Source organism: Bos indicus x Bos taurus, chromosome 15 (assembly GCF_003369695.1).
Source record: "Bos indicus x Bos taurus breed Angus x Brahman F1 hybrid chromosome 15, Bos_hybrid_MaternalHap_v2.0, whole genome shotgun sequence".
Lineage (NCBI taxonomy): Eukaryota > Metazoa > Chordata > Mammalia > Artiodactyla > Bovidae > Bos > Bos indicus x Bos taurus.
The window spans coordinates 7274716-7292054 of NC_040090.1; the positions used below are offsets into that span (position 1 = coordinate 7274716).

The following is a 17339-nucleotide window of genomic DNA, read 5'->3' on the forward strand; positions in this document are numbered from 1 at the left end:
CAGACACGACTTAGTGACTAAACCACCATATGATGTTTTTAATTCTCTGAAATTCTAGTAGAGAGGTGAGTTAATAAATATGGATTCTATTAACAGCTTTCTGAAAAAGATATGAGCATGCTTGAGGAGAGGATTAAGCGGTCAGCAAAAAGGCCTTCGGCTGCACCAGTAAAACAGGTGGAAGAGAAACCTCAGCGCACACAGAGCATAAGCTCCAACAGCAACATGCTGCGCAAGGGACCAGCTGAGGACATGGCCTCCAAACTCAAGTATGTGGGTTGAGATGCTTGTCGGAGGGTATTTCTGTGGACTTTGCCTCTGTGTGCTCAGAGCTTATCCTATAACATAATCTTGAGTTCTTGTAGCCATTATCATGCATGACACAGTGTCTGGGTATATGTCTTGTAACCAAATGTTTAATCCTTCAGTCTTCATTGTCTTTGTCTCAAAACCACTTCTAAATAGTCTTGTGCCTTCTTTCACTGCTTTTCCGTGGACAGAATTATGTATCGCACTTATAGGATGTAAGTACTGCCTGCTAATTTCTCATTAGCAGGGCTCTTATATCTTTCTAACTTCTGACTTGGATTCATCCCCTCTGGAGGGCTACTGGTGTAGAGTTTATAACCAGGGTGGAGGGTGTCCAAGTGGCCACGAGTCAAGCCTTCCCTGAAAGTCCACTGGCTAGCAGAGGTGTCAGCTCAACGCCATGCAGCCAAAGCGTTGGTTCACCTTCTTCCCTGTGCAATGTTTGGTCATGCACAGGTTCCTGTTCTTCTCATAAAGCTGAGTAAAATGCATGCAACCCAGAATTGGCTTAGGGACTCAAAAAACTGCCTTCTAAGCAAGACAAATCTATTTTGGGTCATATCATGAGTATAATTTTAACCAATTTGAATTTGGAAACTGAATATCTACTGCTTAGATGTAATGCTGGTCCCAACTCGTCAAGAGTGAATATTCCTAAAAAGAGTTGATTGTCCCTGAAGTATAAAATTTATTGAACACTGCATGGGATGATGCTTGTAATTAGAAAAACATAAACACTGGTTAAATTGGTGGAAAAGATCCAGGCAGTCTAGATATTTCTTAGTTTTTTGCCCAGAAGTCGTGACCTTTGAGTCAATATAAATATTCTTTTATTATTTACTGCTGCAACTGGAATAGCAGTACAAGGTTGGTTGGTTTTAGTGAACTAGAGAGAATACTTATAACTTGGCAGTACTGTAAGTACAAGTTAATCTACTCTCTCAGGATATTCATGAACCAACATTGTTGCCCATTGAAGACACTTGCTTAAAGGCAAGGATTTAAATCATTCAGGGGGGCTGAAACCAGAAGTTGAACATCTGTCTTACAGCTTTGGGGCGGTTGGCAGTGCTACTCTTGCCCTTAGGTTCAGAAGTCTCTTTCTTTTAGTTCAGGAGCCTCCTTTTGCTTCCCTTAGCCAAGCCCGAAGCATGAGTGGGCATCCTGAGGCAGCCCAGATGGTTCGCCGAGAATTCCAGCTGGACCTAGATGAGATTGAGAATGACAGTGGTACGGTGCGGTGTGAAATGCCAGAGCTTGTTCAGCACAAACTGGATGACATTTTTGAACCAGTCCTTATTCCTGAGCCCAAGTAAGTTAACCCATTTAAGTATAAGCAGTTCATGATCATCGGAGTGTACATATTAAAAAGAGTTCTCTGTGCAATTAGAACTTATTAGAATAGATTCAGTTTAGCTCAGTCACTCAGTTGTGTCTGACTCTTTGCAACCCCATGAACTGCAGCACACCAGGCCTCCCTGTCCATCACCAACTCCCGGAGTTTACTCAAACTCATGTCCATTGAGTCGGTGATGCCATCCAACCATCTCATCCTCTGTTGGCCCCTTCTCCTCCTGCCCTCAATCTTTCCCAGCATCAGGGTCTTTTCAGATGAGTCAGTTCTTCACATCAGGTGGCCAAAGTGTTGGAGTTTCAGCTTCAGCATAAGTCCTTCCAATGAATATTCAGGACTGATTTCCTTTAGAATAGGTTACTATCTGGCTAATAGTGGTTCCTTACTGAAACATGGATCTAGTGGGGAATTGCATAATTCCAACTCAATAGGATTCCTTGTAATAATTGAATGTTTTCCTCTGCTCTGCTCTCTAGGATCCGGGCTGTTTCTCCACACTTTGATGATATGCACAGTAATACAGCATCCACAATCAATTTTATTATCTCCCAAGTAGCCAGTGGTGACATCAACACAAGCATCCAAGCTCTGACACAGGTAATGGTGGTATTGCCCATGACGGTAATTCCACAGATGACTGTAGAGGCAGTAATAGAGGTGGCTGCACACTGAGTACAGTATTGGGGGAGGCAGGCAGTGTTCAGTGTCACCCTGATGAGAAAAGCGCATGGGACCACTCTCAGACATCACTTGCTGCATAGAGCACGCGGATAGAGCTTGCTCTATCGAAAGTGAAAGTGAAGTCGCTGAGTCGTGTCCAACTCTTTGCGACCCCGTGGACTGTAGCCTATCAGGCTCTTCTGTCCGTGGGATTTTCCAGGCAAGAGTGCTGGAGTGGATTGCCATTGCCTTCTCCAGGGGATCTTCCTGACCTAGGAATCGAACCTGGGTCTCCCGCATTGCAGGCAGACGCTTTACCTTCTGAGCCACCAGGGAAGCTCTATAGGGTAGACCTCTAATAGAGCCTTGCTTTTTACAACTGCATTCTTTCACCTGAGGCTGGAACATAGCAATGGGTAGTAACCAGCTTTCATGGAGCTTTCTTAGATTTTAGTGGACAGAGACAAACACAAACTATCAATAGTAACTACTGTGCAAATAAAACTCAAATGGGGCAATGGGAGAGAGGGAACTAAGTACTAGTTACTTAGATGGGTAGCTGGGCTTCGAGCAGAGGACAGCTAGTACAAAGGCTCTAGAGTGGGAACGACCTTGGTGTGCTCACAAACAGCGCAGGCCGGCGTGCCTGGAGCGTAGGTGGGAGAAGGAGAATGGTACAGGGTGAAGCTTGAGGGGTGGAAGAGACCAGGTCATAGAGAGCCTAAAAGCCCTGGGGTGAGTTGTGTGGATTTTCAGTGTTATCGGAAGTCATTAGAGACTTTTGAGCAAAGAGAAACTACGTGTTTTTTAAAAATCGTTCTCTTCTTCCTCTGCTTCCCTTTCCTAATGATCCAGTCATAAAGCCAGGAGGAGGGTAACACAAGGAAGGCACCTACCTTGTAGCTCAGGGTGGGAGTGGAGAGTGGAGAGCCACAGCAGCCCAGTGTGAGGGTCTCCAAGCCCGAATGTTGTGAGGAGGCTGTCATTTGGGAGGGATGACGCAGAGCCAAAGCCAGAAGAAGACATCCATGGGGGGAACTGACATGGCATGGTATTAGGACGCCCCAGGCAGGGTGAAGAGGATATTCCTGTGTGGTGGAGGGGAGCAGGGCAGCGCGTGGGTGGCTCAGAATGGGGACTCAGAGCCCAAACAGTGGAGGTTAGCCTGGGGAAGGGCTTGTGGCAGAGATGGGAGATTGGTTACATATAAAGGGATTGGTCAAATAAATATAATAAGGAAAATGGGGGCCAGAGAAGGGTGATAAAATATGGAAGCCCAAGGAAAGAAAATGAACTCTGCTATTGGACTGGAATTAGATGCGTCAGTGTGAATTCATGGTTTTCGATATACAGATACAGAAATAAATGTCAATGTAAATGTATGTGCCTATGTATATATGTGGTGTATAATAAATGATGTTACAGATAATATGCTTATATAGGTATAGAATACCTATCCAGAATACTTAAGAACTCCTATAATTCATTATAAAAAAACAAAACCCAGTTCAAAAAGTGGCAAAGGACATGAACAGACATTTCTCTAACAAAACTAATACAATTATGTAAAATTTAAAAATAAAATAAAATTTAAAAAAACAGTATACAAATGGCATATAAGCAAGTAAAAAGATGCTCACCATCATTAGTCATCAGGGAACATAGATCAAAACCACAATGAGTTACCACTGCACAGCCATTAGAATTTTGTTTTTTAATGGAAAATAGCAAATGTTTGTCACAATATGGAGAAACTGGAACCTGAGTGTATCGCTGGTGGAAACATAAAATACTACAACCATTGTGGAAAATACTTTAGTGGTTTCTCAAAAAGTTAAATATAGAATTAGAATAAGATCCTCAGATCCCCTTCTAGAAAGCAGAGATTCAAACAAATACTTATGCTCCAAAGTTCATAGCATCGTTATTGACAATAGCCAGGAGGTGGAAACAGTTCAAGTGTCCATCAACAGATGAATGAATAAACAAAATTGGGTGTGTATATATATATACACACCATATATATACATTTCGTTGTGTATGTATATATATATACACATTATATAGAAGGAAAGTTATGACCAACCTAGATAGCATATTCAAAAGCAGAGACATTACTTTGCCAACAAAGGTCCATCTAGTCAAGGCTATGGTTTTTCCTGTGGTCATGTATGGATGTGAGAGTTGGACTGTGAAGAAAGCTGAGCACCGAAGAGTTGCTGCTTTTGAACTGTGGTGTTGGAGAAGACTCAAGAGTCCCTTGGACTACAAAGAGATTCAACCAGTCCATCATAAAGGAGATCAGTCCTGGGTGTTCACTGGAAGAACTGATGCTAAAGCTGAAACTCCAGTACTTTGGCCACCTCATGTGAATAGTTGACTCGTTGGAAAAGACCCTGATGCTGGGAGGGATTGAGGGCAAGAGAAGGGGACGACAGAGGATGAGATGGCTGGATGGCATCACCGACTCGATGGACGTGAGTTTGAGTGAACTCCGGGAGTTGGTGATGGACAGGGAGGGAGGCCTGGCATGCTGCAATTCGTGAAGTTGCAGAGTCAGACACAACTGAGCGACTGATCTGATCTGATATATACACCATATATATATAATGTATCAGTTCAGTTCAGTTGCTCACTTGTATCCTACTCTTTGCAACACCATGAATCACAGCACACCAGGCCTCCGTGTCCATCACCATCTCCTGGAGTTCACTCAAACTCACATCCATCGAGTCAGCGATGCCATCCAGCCATCTCATCCTCTGTCGTCCCCTTCTCTGAACAATAAAACCCTAAGTACTTAGGAATGATCAAGCAGCATACATATAAGACATTTATAGAGAAAATTTAAAATTTTGTTGAATGACATTATTTTGTTACATTCCCCAATAAACAAATATACTGTGTTCTCAAGATTCAATATCATGAAGACACCAGCTTCTCCTTAAGTTATATCTGTAAATTCAATGCCATTCCAATCAAAATTTTAACAGTTTTTTTTTTTCTTTCTGAAGTTGAGAAGCTGGTTCTAAAATTTATATGGGAAATCAAAGGGCCTAAAAATAGTAAAGACTGTGTTTTAAAATAAAAACACAGTAGAAAGGACTTAGACCACTGGTATTAGCAGTGATGACAGAGCCACTGCAATTAAGTCAGCATAGCACTGGCCCAAGGAAAAGCAGACAGACCATCAGGATGGAGCAGAGAGCCCAGAGACAGACTCACATCTAAAGGAAACTTAAAGCACAGGAGTCATTAACATCTCTTAGCAAATGCAAAAAGTAGAAGATATACTGACCAAATTCTTTGCTGATAACCCAACAAAATTTTTAATAAATAATATTAATACCACAAAAGATACTGGCTATTCGAAGAGTATGAAACACCCTAAATCAACATTTTGATTCTACTTGTTTGACTTAGTATGAATAGAATGCTAGATTTCTTATTTATCAGATCAGACAGATCAGTCGCTCAGTCATGTCCGACTCTTTGCAACCCCATGAATTGCAGCACACCAGGCCTCCCTGTCCATCACCAATTCCCGGAGTTCACTGAGACTCACGTCCATCGAGTCAGTGATGCCATCCAGCCATCTCATCCTCTGTCGTCCCCTTCTCCTCCTGCCCCCAATCCCTCCCAGCATCAGGGTCTTTTCCAGTGAGTCAGCTCTTCACATGAGGTGGCCAGAGTACTGGAGTTTCAGCTTTAGCATCAGTCCTTCCAAAGAAATCCCAGGGCTGATCTCCTTCAGAATGGACTGGTTGGATCTCCTTGTAGTCCAAGGGACTCTCAAGAGTCTTCTCCAACACCACAGTTCAAAAGCATCAATTCTGCGGCGCTCAGCTTTCTTCACAGTCCAACTCTCACATCCATACATGACCACAGGAAAAACCATAGCCTTGACTAGACGAACCTTTGTTGGCAAAGTAATGTCTCTGCTTTTGAATATGCTATCTAGGTTGGTCATAACTTTCCTTCCAAGGAGTAAGCGTCTTTTAATTTCATGGCTGCAGTCACCATCTGTAGTGATTTTGGAGCCCAGAAAAATAAAGTCTGACACTGTTTCTACTGTTTGCCCATCTATTTCCCATGAAGTGGTGGGACTGGATGCCATGATCTTCGTTTTCTGAATGTTGAGCTTTAAGCCAACTTTTTCACTCTCCACTTTCACTTTCATCAAGAGGCTTTTGAGTTCCTCTTCACTTTCTGCCATAAGGGTGGTGTCATCTGCATATCTGAGGTTATTGATATTTCTCCCGGCAATCTTGACTCCAGCTTGTGTTTCTTCCAGTCCAGCGTTTCTCATAATGTACTCTGCGTATAAGTTAAATAAGCAGGGTGACAATATACAGCCTTGATGTACTCCTTTTCCTATTTGGAACCAGTCTGTTGTTCCATGTCCAGTTCTAACTGTTGCTTCCTGACCTGCATACAGATTTCTTAAGAGGCAGATCAGGTGGTCTGGTATTTCCATCTCTTGAAGAATTTTCCACAGTTTATTGTGATCCACACAGTCAAAGGCTTTGAGCTTTGTACAGGAGATGGGGATCAAGACCATTCCCATAGAAAAGAAATGCAAAAAAGCAAAATGGCTGTCTGGGGAGGCCTTACAAATAGCTGTGAAAAGGAGAGAAGCGAAAAGCAAAGGAGAAAAGGAAAGATATAAACATCTGAATGCAGAGTTCCAAAGAATAGCAAGAAGAGATAAGAAAGCCTTCAGCGATCAATGCAAAGAAATAGAGGAAAACAACAGAATGGGAAAGACTAGGGATCTCTTGAAGAAAATCAGAGATACCAAAGGAACATTTCTTATTTATAGTCACTCGAAATTGTTCCATATATTTTGGCATCTAATATATGGATAAAAAACTAGCAAGTTTATTATCTTAGTGACTAAGGCTTAAAACTTTGAGGCTTAAAACTTCTAATCCAGTTCTGAGACTATAAAGAAATACTATGTTGTAAAAAAAAAAGTTAGCGTGTGAGATAGCGCGATTGAAGTGCAGGTTGTGCTCAGGTCCCACAGCGTCTACGCAGTGCCCGCGGTGTGTCTTCATACCTCATTCGAGATTCCGCAGTGTATTTAGTTGCATTGAGCAGCTTCAGCCGCATGTGACAGACTCTGGTAAATTCTCTTATCGTCTTTATTCTTTTACAAATATTTTCTAATTTTCCTTGTTATGGCTTGTTAGGTATACCCATCATTTAAAAGCGGACATTTAATTTCCAAATACATGGAGTTTTTTTAAGTGTCTTTAATGTTAATTTCTCATTTTTATATTAATTTCTAATATACTCATTCGTAAACACTTTCTTCTCTGCAGTCACGCCTCTGTTTTTTCAGTCTTCTAACTTTATTGAGGCTTTCCATGGCTGAGTCAAAGCTCTCCCTTGGTAAATGTCACACTGCACTTGAAAATATGTGGGCTATTAATATCTTTTGATATTGATTTCTAACATAACTCCACACTGATAAGAGAACAGATTATGATTTCAACACCTTTAGACCTTGAAACTTTCACCTTATTTTATGTCCCTGGATATGGTCCAGTGTCTCCTAGTTTATTGTCTATGGGAACTTTAAATTGAAAGTCTATCCTGTTGTATGAAAATTGTATGAATCTTAATTATATTGAATTGGTTCATACTGTTTTTCAGGTCTGCTGTATCCTTCTGCTTTTTCTGTATATTTGTTCTACTAACTTTTGAGAGTTTGATATTGAAACTCCAACTAAAAATCTTATCTACTTAAATAATTGTAATATTTGGGGCACTATGTGTAACTTTGTTCTGTATTTTCCAAGTCTTATGTAAATGTCTTATCATACTTTCATAGTTTAAAAAATAAAAAAGTGGGAAAAAAATCGAAACTCTTAACACTTTCCTGCATTGGAGAAGGAAATGGCAAGCCACTCCAGTGTTCTTGCCTGGAGAATCCCAGGGATGGGGGAGCCTAGTGGGCTGCCGTCTATGGGGTCGCACAGAGTCGGACACGACTGAAGCAACTTAGCAGCAGCAGCAGCAACAGTGAAGGAAACAATTCCCCTCTACAACTATACTGAAGCTACTGAACTCAGAAAAATATATTGCCTGAAGTGCATTTATTAGTGAAGAAAAGCTAAAATAAAGTAACTTAGTACTTATACTTAGAAATTAGAAAAATAAAAAAATAAAAAATTTGCGAGTAAGTAATATAGCTAAAATTCATGAAATTCTAAAAGCCAGTTCTCATTAAAAAAAAAAAGTTTGAGATTAAAATTCTCTTATTAGCCTGATTGGAGAGCAAAAATGTAAGTACTGGGGTGAAAAAGGAACTAACCATAGATGTGGAAGAGAGTCTTCTAAAAAATAAGATAACACACATGTAACCCTGAAGCGAACTAAGCATTCATGCAACTCTGTGGAAACTTGTTTCAACTGATCCCCCTCTCAAATTTTTTGAAATAACCAAGGAATTTGGGGAAACCATTGAAAAATAAGGAAGGAAACCCAGAACCTAAAATGAAAAGACAAATTTGATCATATAAAAATTTTAAGATTTTAATTTGGAGAAATTTACTGTATACTGTCAATAAACAAGTGTTATATTGTGGGATATATTTGCATATGACCAATAAAGGACCAGTAACTACAGGAAACAGAACTCTTACTAACTTACCTTGAGAAAAAGAGAACCTATAAAAAAATAAGTAGATCAAGGATAAGAATAGGCGCCCTGGTGTGGCGCCTGGTGTGGGGAGGGAGGAGGGAGGAGGGTTCAGGTAGGGGAACACATGTATACCTGTGGCGGATTCATTTTGATATTTGGCAAAACTAATACAATTATGTAAAGTTTAAAAATAAAATAAAATTTAAAAAAAATAAATAAATAAAATAAATTTATATTAAAAAAAAAAAAAGAAGAGGCAAGTCACAGATGATATCCAAATGGCCAATAAACACATGTGAAAAGATGTCCAGCACCTCCCCACCACAGAAATGCACATTAAAATAGTAAGATCATCACATTCAAACTTTGAGCGTGACAAAAGGTAAAATGAGTAATAATACTTCCAGCTGATAGAGACACTGAAAAAACAGTCCTCTTACACATTACATGTAGAAATGTCAATTACCTGTTAGTGCATTTTTAAAGAAAACAGTACTGATATCTATTATAATTTTAAATGTTTTATCCTTCAACCTAAAAGTTAAACTCTTGGCACAAAGAGTTTTTATTCTTTTTTTTTTTTAGAAATTAAAAGACAAGTACCTTGGGATATATATATACACACAAAGATGTTTATTGTAAAATTGTAGTGAACAAGATATCCAAACTAGTTGATTGGTCAGGGAATGATTAGGTTTTGGTGTGTCTATATGTGGACTATTATACAGCCTTTAAGAGTAGAATTGTTGACTTTAAGGATTTTTGTAATTTTCTGTTAGGAAAGATAGATGCAGAGAACTGTGTATACTATAAATATTCTTATGGAATAAACAGTGCCCTAAACCTTGACCCTGTGTATGTGTGCATGTGTGGTTATATGTGATTCTGTGAGCATGAAAGTATATCAGGCTGTTGATGTTAATTACCTTGGAAAAAGAGTAAGCCCCCCCAATGTGTATATATATATATATTTTTTTAAATTATTTTGTCCACGTTGAAACAGTGTTATTAAACTGTTCCAATGATATAAAATTGTATGTGCTTATGGGTATACATGCATAAAGAAATTAAAGAAGGACCACCAGCTTCTCAACACAAGATGGCACCATTCACGTTGCACTTTGTATAGATGGTGCCCCTGGAGTTGTGCAGTGTAGCATCCTTGCAGGAAAGAGTGGGCATGAATATTGTGATTGTCAGTAATGATTGTCTCAGGGTGAAATTTATGTAATCATAAAAATAAGATCTTTTTACAGTAGTGAATAGGAAGTATGTGTTTTTCCCATAGTAAAATTTTACTATTAGTAACAACCAGTCTACTGAACCAAAAAGAACCTGGACCAAGATGTGGAAAACTTGAGTATTGAATTTGAACTAAGTAGCCTGATTTTACTGAGCCTCATTTTCTCATCTGGTAAATGAAGGTCTTACATCCAGCCCTGTCTGTTTCTACCTCTCAGAGCTGTTGGAATAATCAAATGACATAATGGGTATAAAAACACTCTCTTTAATAAATTAGCATTTAAACACAAGGATTATTATCTCCTAAACTAGATGGCAAGCCTCTTAGAATAATAACTCACACCATAGTATCTTTTTTTTTGTGTGTGTGTGTGTAGTAAAGTTTTATTAAAGTATAAAGGAGATAGAGAAAGCTTCTGACATAGGCATCAGAAGGGGGCAGAAAGAGTACCCGCTTGCTAGTGTTAACAATGAGGTTATATACTCTCTAGTGAATCCAAAGAATGTCTGGAGGTTGTAAAGACCTCATCAGACCTACTCCCGTAATTTACATTTTAAGATAACACTGTCCTCAGGCAGGATACATCCTTGTAAAGACCAGGTCTACTCCCATAATTAACATTTTAAAATAACAGAAAGTTGAATCCAAAGACTGTCCTTAGGCAGGATACATTATTGGTATATAATCCTAAGGAATGTGGAGAAAGAAAAAAAGTTTGTCCTTTCTTCCTCCTTGAGAATTCCAGACCCCTCTCTCCTTGGAGACCCCGAGACTTCCTATCAACCTGCCTAGGAAATGACTCTCTCATTCCCCCCTTTTCTTTTAGGAGAATTATGTTGCCTAGGGAAAAGGGGCATCGTTTTCGTTCCATAACTGCTTCCGAGCTGACAAGGGGCGTTGTCCCTAAATTGGTGAGGCAACATATTCTCCTAATCCTCATATTGAGGATATCTGATCCAGGGGCCCCAAATAGTAGCTGGAGGAAGAAGCTACAGCAGTAGCAAGAGTTTGAGCAACCATTTGTAACTTAAAAGCTTTCATGCCACACCATAGTATCTTGCTCTGTAAATATTTATTGAATGAGTCCTTAAGGACTAGTTATTTGTATGATAAGTAATTGAGTTTTTTCCAGCTAAGATATTAGAAGTGCTTTGCTAATAAATATTACAGAGACTTGTAGTGTCTTCCTGCTACCTAGAAGTATGAAGCTTGGAAAATACATCTTGGATTTTTGTTATCAGATCGATGAGGTCCTGAGACAGGAAGACAAAGCTGAAGCCATGTCTGGCCATATTGATCAGTTCCTCATAGCTACGTTCATGCAGCTGAGACTCATCTACAACACGCACATGGCAGATGAGAAGCTGGAGAAGGATGAAATCATCAAGTTGTATAGCTGTATCATTGGCAACATGATTTCGGTAAGGCTACCTCTGCAGAGCCTGAGTTTCCCTTCAGTCTCTCATCCCACCCAGGTTCTCAAGCCTGAGTCGGTTCTGATGTTCCAGTGAAACATGGGAAACAGGTCATTAGTGGGACTTTTCCGTGTAAGCTATTGGCTACTGCACTGGACGCTGGACAGTGTTCCCCTCACCTTATTGTGAGGAGACTTACAGACTACCTGGAATTCTGCTTTCTGCCAGTTTCTTCATTGGTTATGGTTGGGCCCTAGCTGGCTTTTCACAGAAACTGATTGTCAGTAATGACTGTCTCAGGGTGTAATTTACATAATCATAAAAATAAGATCTTTTTACAGTAATGAATAGGAAGTATGTGTTCACATTAAAAATACTTTTCATAACAGGAATGAAGCACACCAATTAATTTTCACTATTACTGGAGGTTTGGGAGAGTAGTGATCTTTATTTTTCACCTAGTACTGTGAATTTTTATAAATACAGTGTAATCGTTTATTAGACTGTGACACCCAGGTTTCTCTTCCTCACTGTGTACGTTGAGTTTCACACCTCTCTAACAGAATTCTCATCGGATAGCTGTTTCAGATAGAAAGCCTCGCCCGGGAGGCCTCCACTGGAGTTTTGAAAGACCTGATGCATGGCCTCATCACCTTAATGCTGGATTCTCGAATTGAAGATCTGGAGGAAGGGCAGCAGGTGGTCCGCTCTGTGAACCTCTTGGTGGTGAAAGTTCTGGAGAAGTCAGACCAGACCAACATCCTGAGGTATATTTGTACTATGAGCATTAGAGTCTGGAACAGCCTCTCTTTTGTCTACGCATAGAAACCAAAAGGTACTAGAGCAGTTGTAAGTTTAGGTTTGTCTGATAAATTACTACTCTTCTCTTCCTCAAGAACCAAAGTTATTCCAACCTGAGACAGCAGTTATAGTAACAGCTCAGTAAGCCAGCCAATGTTATGAGTTTTCTAGAACAGGACCGTGGAATTTGTCAGTCACCTCCTCTTTGGTATACATTTCATTGCATGTACATTCCTTTCTTACCAGTGACAATGAGAAATAGCTTCAAGCTTTACCATTTACCAAGTGGTAACTTACAAAGCTTCGATGATGTTTATTTCTTAATGACTGAGTAATCAAGGACAGTTCCTGATGCATGAGCTCTTCATTTCTCAGATGGATAGAGACTGCTTACACTTGGCCTTCCAATTACTGATTTTAATTGGAATGCAGGCTTGAAACATTAATGCTATTGTGTTGGTTTTGTTTTCTAGTGCCCTTCTTGTTTTGCTCCAAGACAGTCTCCTAGCAACAGCCAGTTCTCCCAAGTTCTCAGAGCTTGTTATGAAGGTGAAGTTGACATAATTTGGTATCTTTTCTTTTAAAGTGTAGGGAAAGAGGATTGAAAGTAAGTCAGCCAGGCACGCCTGAATAATACAGTTGTTGTCCATTTTTCCTTTCCTGCTATACCCCCAGTTCAGGCCTAAAAAAATTCGTGGTCTCAAACAGTGAAAAGATAGAACTATTTTGTGAATGTCTCCAGTTTTCCTAGAATGTAAAGGCAAGAAGTTTGATGAGACAAACTTCATTTCTCATGGGGGGAAAAATATGTATAGATTTATAATGTTTTGGTCTCTTTTTGAAAAGCTGCAGATGAACATATCTGTAACATTATAATACTGTTACTGCACTGTCATAGTGTAAAATATTTTTGTTTCCTCAGAGTAGATTTGATTAGGTGATATGAACTACTCTCAGGAACCAAACATACCCAGGACAGAATTTCCACATTTCCTTATCGTTCAAGGTCCCCTCTCTAGGGTGTGGGCAAGAGGAATGAAGTGGTCAGGTAGACGACCTGTCTGACCTTAGCCAGGGACACGGTTGAGGTAAATGACAGTGCCCAGTTAGCAGCCGCACTCGGCAGTTCGTGAGGTGCCACTTGCACGTCCCTGACCGTCCTTTGGAGGTGGCCCCAGAGCTTAGGGAAGCATGGTGACAGGCTATCCTCGTTCTTCAGCGACTCCATCTGACTTTCGTTTGCTTTTTAAATAGTGTCTCTGGAGGATGGTTCGACTACTGCCTGACACCATCAACAGCATTAATCTGGACAGAATTCTTCTGGATATACACATTTTCATGAAGGTCTTCCCCAAAGAAAAACTCAAGCAATGCAAAAGTGAATTTCCCATAAGGACCCTAAAAACGCTGCTGCACACTCTATGCAAACTGAAAGGGCCCAAGGTGAGTGAGAGCAGCAACCATCCCGTGGTAGCTTGGGAGAACGGCACCGCTGCCATTCACCGTACACGTTTCTCCCTCAGATCCTGGACCACCTGACTATGATTGACAACAAGAACGAGTCAGAGTTGGAGGCCCACCTCTGCCGGATGATGAAGCACAGTATGGACCAGACCGGGAGCAAGTCTGATAAGGAAACAGAAAAGGGAGCATCTCGAATTGTGAGTGTCCTGACTTAAAAGACTGAGAGAAGTGATCTTGCCGAAGGGATAGGCCACTGGAGCCTGTCTTTCTTAGGGCCTATGGTGAAGGCTCAGGGATTAGTCTAGTCACCTTGAAGTTCTCAAATACCAACTCTCACCTGTGCTTTTTGTCCCTAAGAAAAGTTTCTGTGTCCGTGCCTAAGGTATCGATCGGTGCCCAGATAGATTTAGGGAGGGACTTTCCTCCCTAAGTTTAGCTGAAGACCTGAGACTGTTACTGTTTCTGCTGCAGCCTCCGCAGCTCTGCTTCTGTTATCTGCAGGAACATACCAGGAAGGGCTGAAGTCTGAGAGAAGATATTCAGTTCTTTTCCAACCACTGGTTCCTAACTAATAACTCAGATCTAACCAATGGTTCCTTCCTCGTGTCTTTAGGATGAAAAATCATCAAAGGCCAAAGTGAACGATTTCTTAGCTGAGATTTTTAAGAAGATTGGCTCTAAAGAGAATACTAAAGAGGTGAGAGGGAAAAGGTTGACCCAAATGGGGATCTGCTTTATGGAAAAGAGTCACTAACATCTGTCTCCACCTCCTTTTCAGGGCCTAGCAGAGTTATATGAATACAAGAAGAAATATTCAGATGCTGACATTGAACCATTTCTGAAAAACTCCTCACAGTTCTTCCAGAGCTATGTTGAGAGAGGCCTTCGGGTGATTGAGATGGAGAGGGAGGGCAAAGGCCGCCTTCCCACCTCGGCAGGTACAGCTCCCCCCGGCGCCTCCAGGACAGGCTCAGAGTCGCTCCCCGCCTCACCACCAGGCTGCCGCTGGGTCTGCGTTTCTGTCCCCGCCTCTCAGGCGTAACGGCCGCAGTGAGGCAGAGGCCAGCCCTCACTCAGCCTCAATCCGTGTCAGGGTCCGGCACCGGCCGCGCGCGGTCCCTGGAAACAGCCTCTGCGCTGGGCCGGGGCCTCTGCGCTCTCTCGGTCCCCGCCTTCCTCCCTGCTGCCCCCCGGGGCTCTCCGGCCGATTCTTCCTCTCCGAGCTCTTAATGTTGGTGTCGCCCTGGGTTCTTGGTCTCACCCCCATAACTAATCCATCTTCTCTCATCACTTTAAATACAGTTTCTATGCCAGCAAAGCCCAATTTTCTCTGTTGTCCAGCTCAGACCTCCTCCCTGCTCCCAGCTGACAGCTCATGCCTGACATCAGACACCAAGTTCCTGGTAGTCCCCAAAACTTGCTCCAGTTGCGTTCCTCTTCATCTCACTGGATGGCAACTTTGTCCTTCTGGTTTGCTTAACCCCCAACTTTTACATTTTCTCTTCCGCTCTGTCAGGGAATCCTTTGAGGGACTTGTCGCGTGGTCCAGTGGTTAAGACTCCGAACTTCAGTGCAGGGGGCGCAGGTTCAGTCCCTGGCTGGGGAGCTAAGGTCCCGCTTGCCACATGGTGCGGCCAAAAAACAGAGAGAAATGCCTGCTTCTCTTACGTGGATTATAGCGCTCTGTCCCATCTCCCTGTAGTCACTTCCACACACAACATCAAAACAACGCTCCTCAAACGTTTTCCAAAGGCCCTCCCTTTCATTCAGCGGAGCAGAAAGCCTTACACGAAAGGTCTGACATGATGTGGCCTCCTGATTCCTCTAGAACTGTCTCCCTCCTGCTACCCTCTCTGATTTCTGTGCCGCTGCAGCTTCACCAGCCCCTCGCCGTTCCTGGGACGCACCAGGCACACACCTTCTTAAGGCCTCTGCACTGGCTGCCTTGTTCAGATTGCTCTTCTCCACGACAGTCTTGTTTCCTCCTCCTCATCTGTGTCACTCCGTGAGGCCTGATTACAGCTTGCGACCTACTGGACCTCACTCCTCCTAGTACTTTACCTGCCATGACACACACCATGAGACATCATGTTCGTTAGGTTGATTGATTGATGTTTGTTTCTGCTAAGATTTAAAATTCACAAGGGTAAAGATTTTTATCCGTTTTGTTGCCTGGCACATAGTAGGCACTCAGTAGGTATTTTGTTGACTATATATGAGCAAGTGCCTGTCCTGATGGTAAGCTGGAATATTACTGTCCGCACAGTGAAAAAAGCCTGTATTGGAGAATTACAGCTCAAGGATCTAGAGACAAAAGGAAGACTTCGGAGGTATCAGTGGCAAAAAATAGCCCAGAGCCTTAACCCAAAACAAGGTCCGGCTGCTGCAGCCCTCACCAGGCAGAGCCCTCACAGCGCTCCCGCGTTTAGTTCTTGGCAAGTGCAGTGGCCTCGGCTACTCTAGCCCCAGGCTCTGTGCCTGTGCAGCTGTCCTCTGCGCGTCTCAGGCTCTCTCACCGCGAGCCTTTCTAGGCTGCAGTGTCACTTGTATCTTCTTGTTGTTTTGTTGTTGTTACTGGGTTTTTTTTTTATTTGTTTTTGTTTTCCCCATAGTTGGTCTTGTCTTTAAATCCCGTAACTTAACGCCTCTCCACGACCCAGAGTCCCTTCTGGAAGCGCAGTGAGCGGTGTCAGGGGCTGCACGCGGGCGTCCCTGGTTGAGGTCATCGGGACGGGGCCTCCGTCTCATGTCCAGAGTCCTTTCTGGGAAAGCTCGATGTTTGCAGCGCAGGCATGTGACCCCACCGGTAACTGAATGCCTGAAAGTGCTCAGGCTTCCCGCATCACTGCGTTGTTCTCCACTCTTCACCCTCAGAGTATTCTCATCTGTACCTGAAAGGATCCCTGTTTCTCAGGAGTAGCCTGCTTTACTTTGTTCTGTTTGCCATAGAGGCTTTTCTTCCCAGTTCTCTTGGCTTATGTGATGCCTTTTCATTGATATCAAATTGGATATTTTAAATGCTTGCATTTTGTGGTTCTGCTCAGAAATTTAGAACTGTGATAGATTTTGTTTTGGTTTGATTTGGTTCTGGTTGTTCCCACTCCTCCCAGAATATTGGTCTCAGTGCTCCAGCTCCTCCTCCTCCTCTTTGAACACCTCAGTTTCCTCCTCTTCCTCCTGAGCTCCTTGCTGTCCTCCCTGGTTGGAATAAGAGCGTTCCCCTGTGTATCACCTGGTCGAAATCAGTCTGATTCTTGAGAGTATTTAAAGTCCTTCAGGTTCTTTACTTGGGCACTTAGCATTTACTCAGGAGTAGCTCAGCCTCTTTGGATTGCCCAGTTCAGCAGAGGTGACAAGGATAAACCTCTGCACAGCTCAGGAGGCAGAAGGATGGCCAGCTCAACACTCAGCACCCTTCTGGGGCTCCCCTGGTGGCCCAGG

At 42.2% G+C, this 17339-nt stretch overlaps 1 protein-coding gene across 4 annotated transcripts in view; it reads left to right on the plus strand.

Moving 5' to 3' along the window:
• CKAP5 (cytoskeleton associated protein 5) overlaps positions 1–17339 on the plus strand; it is a 105915-nt gene that overhangs the window by 87264 nt on the left and 1312 nt on the right. For 3 of the 4 annotated variants that reach the window (XM_027562461.1, XM_027562463.1, XM_027562462.1), the window contains exons 33-43: positions 97–269; positions 501–524; positions 1448–1621; positions 2140–2260; positions 11460–11639; positions 12213–12400; positions 12908–12983; positions 13689–13877; positions 13958–14095; positions 14512–14595; positions 14677–14836. In XM_027562461.1, coding sequence (XP_027418262.1) covers positions 97–269; positions 501–524; positions 1448–1621; positions 2140–2260; positions 11460–11639; positions 12213–12400; positions 12908–12983; positions 13689–13877; positions 13958–14095; positions 14512–14595; positions 14677–14836 — 1507 coding nt within the window. The remainder of the gene's footprint in view (positions 1–96; positions 270–500; positions 525–1447; positions 1622–2139; positions 2261–11459; positions 11640–12212; positions 12401–12907; positions 12984–13688; positions 13878–13957; positions 14096–14511; positions 14596–14676; positions 14837–17339) is intronic. The other variant, XM_027562464.1, reaches the window with a different exon arrangement.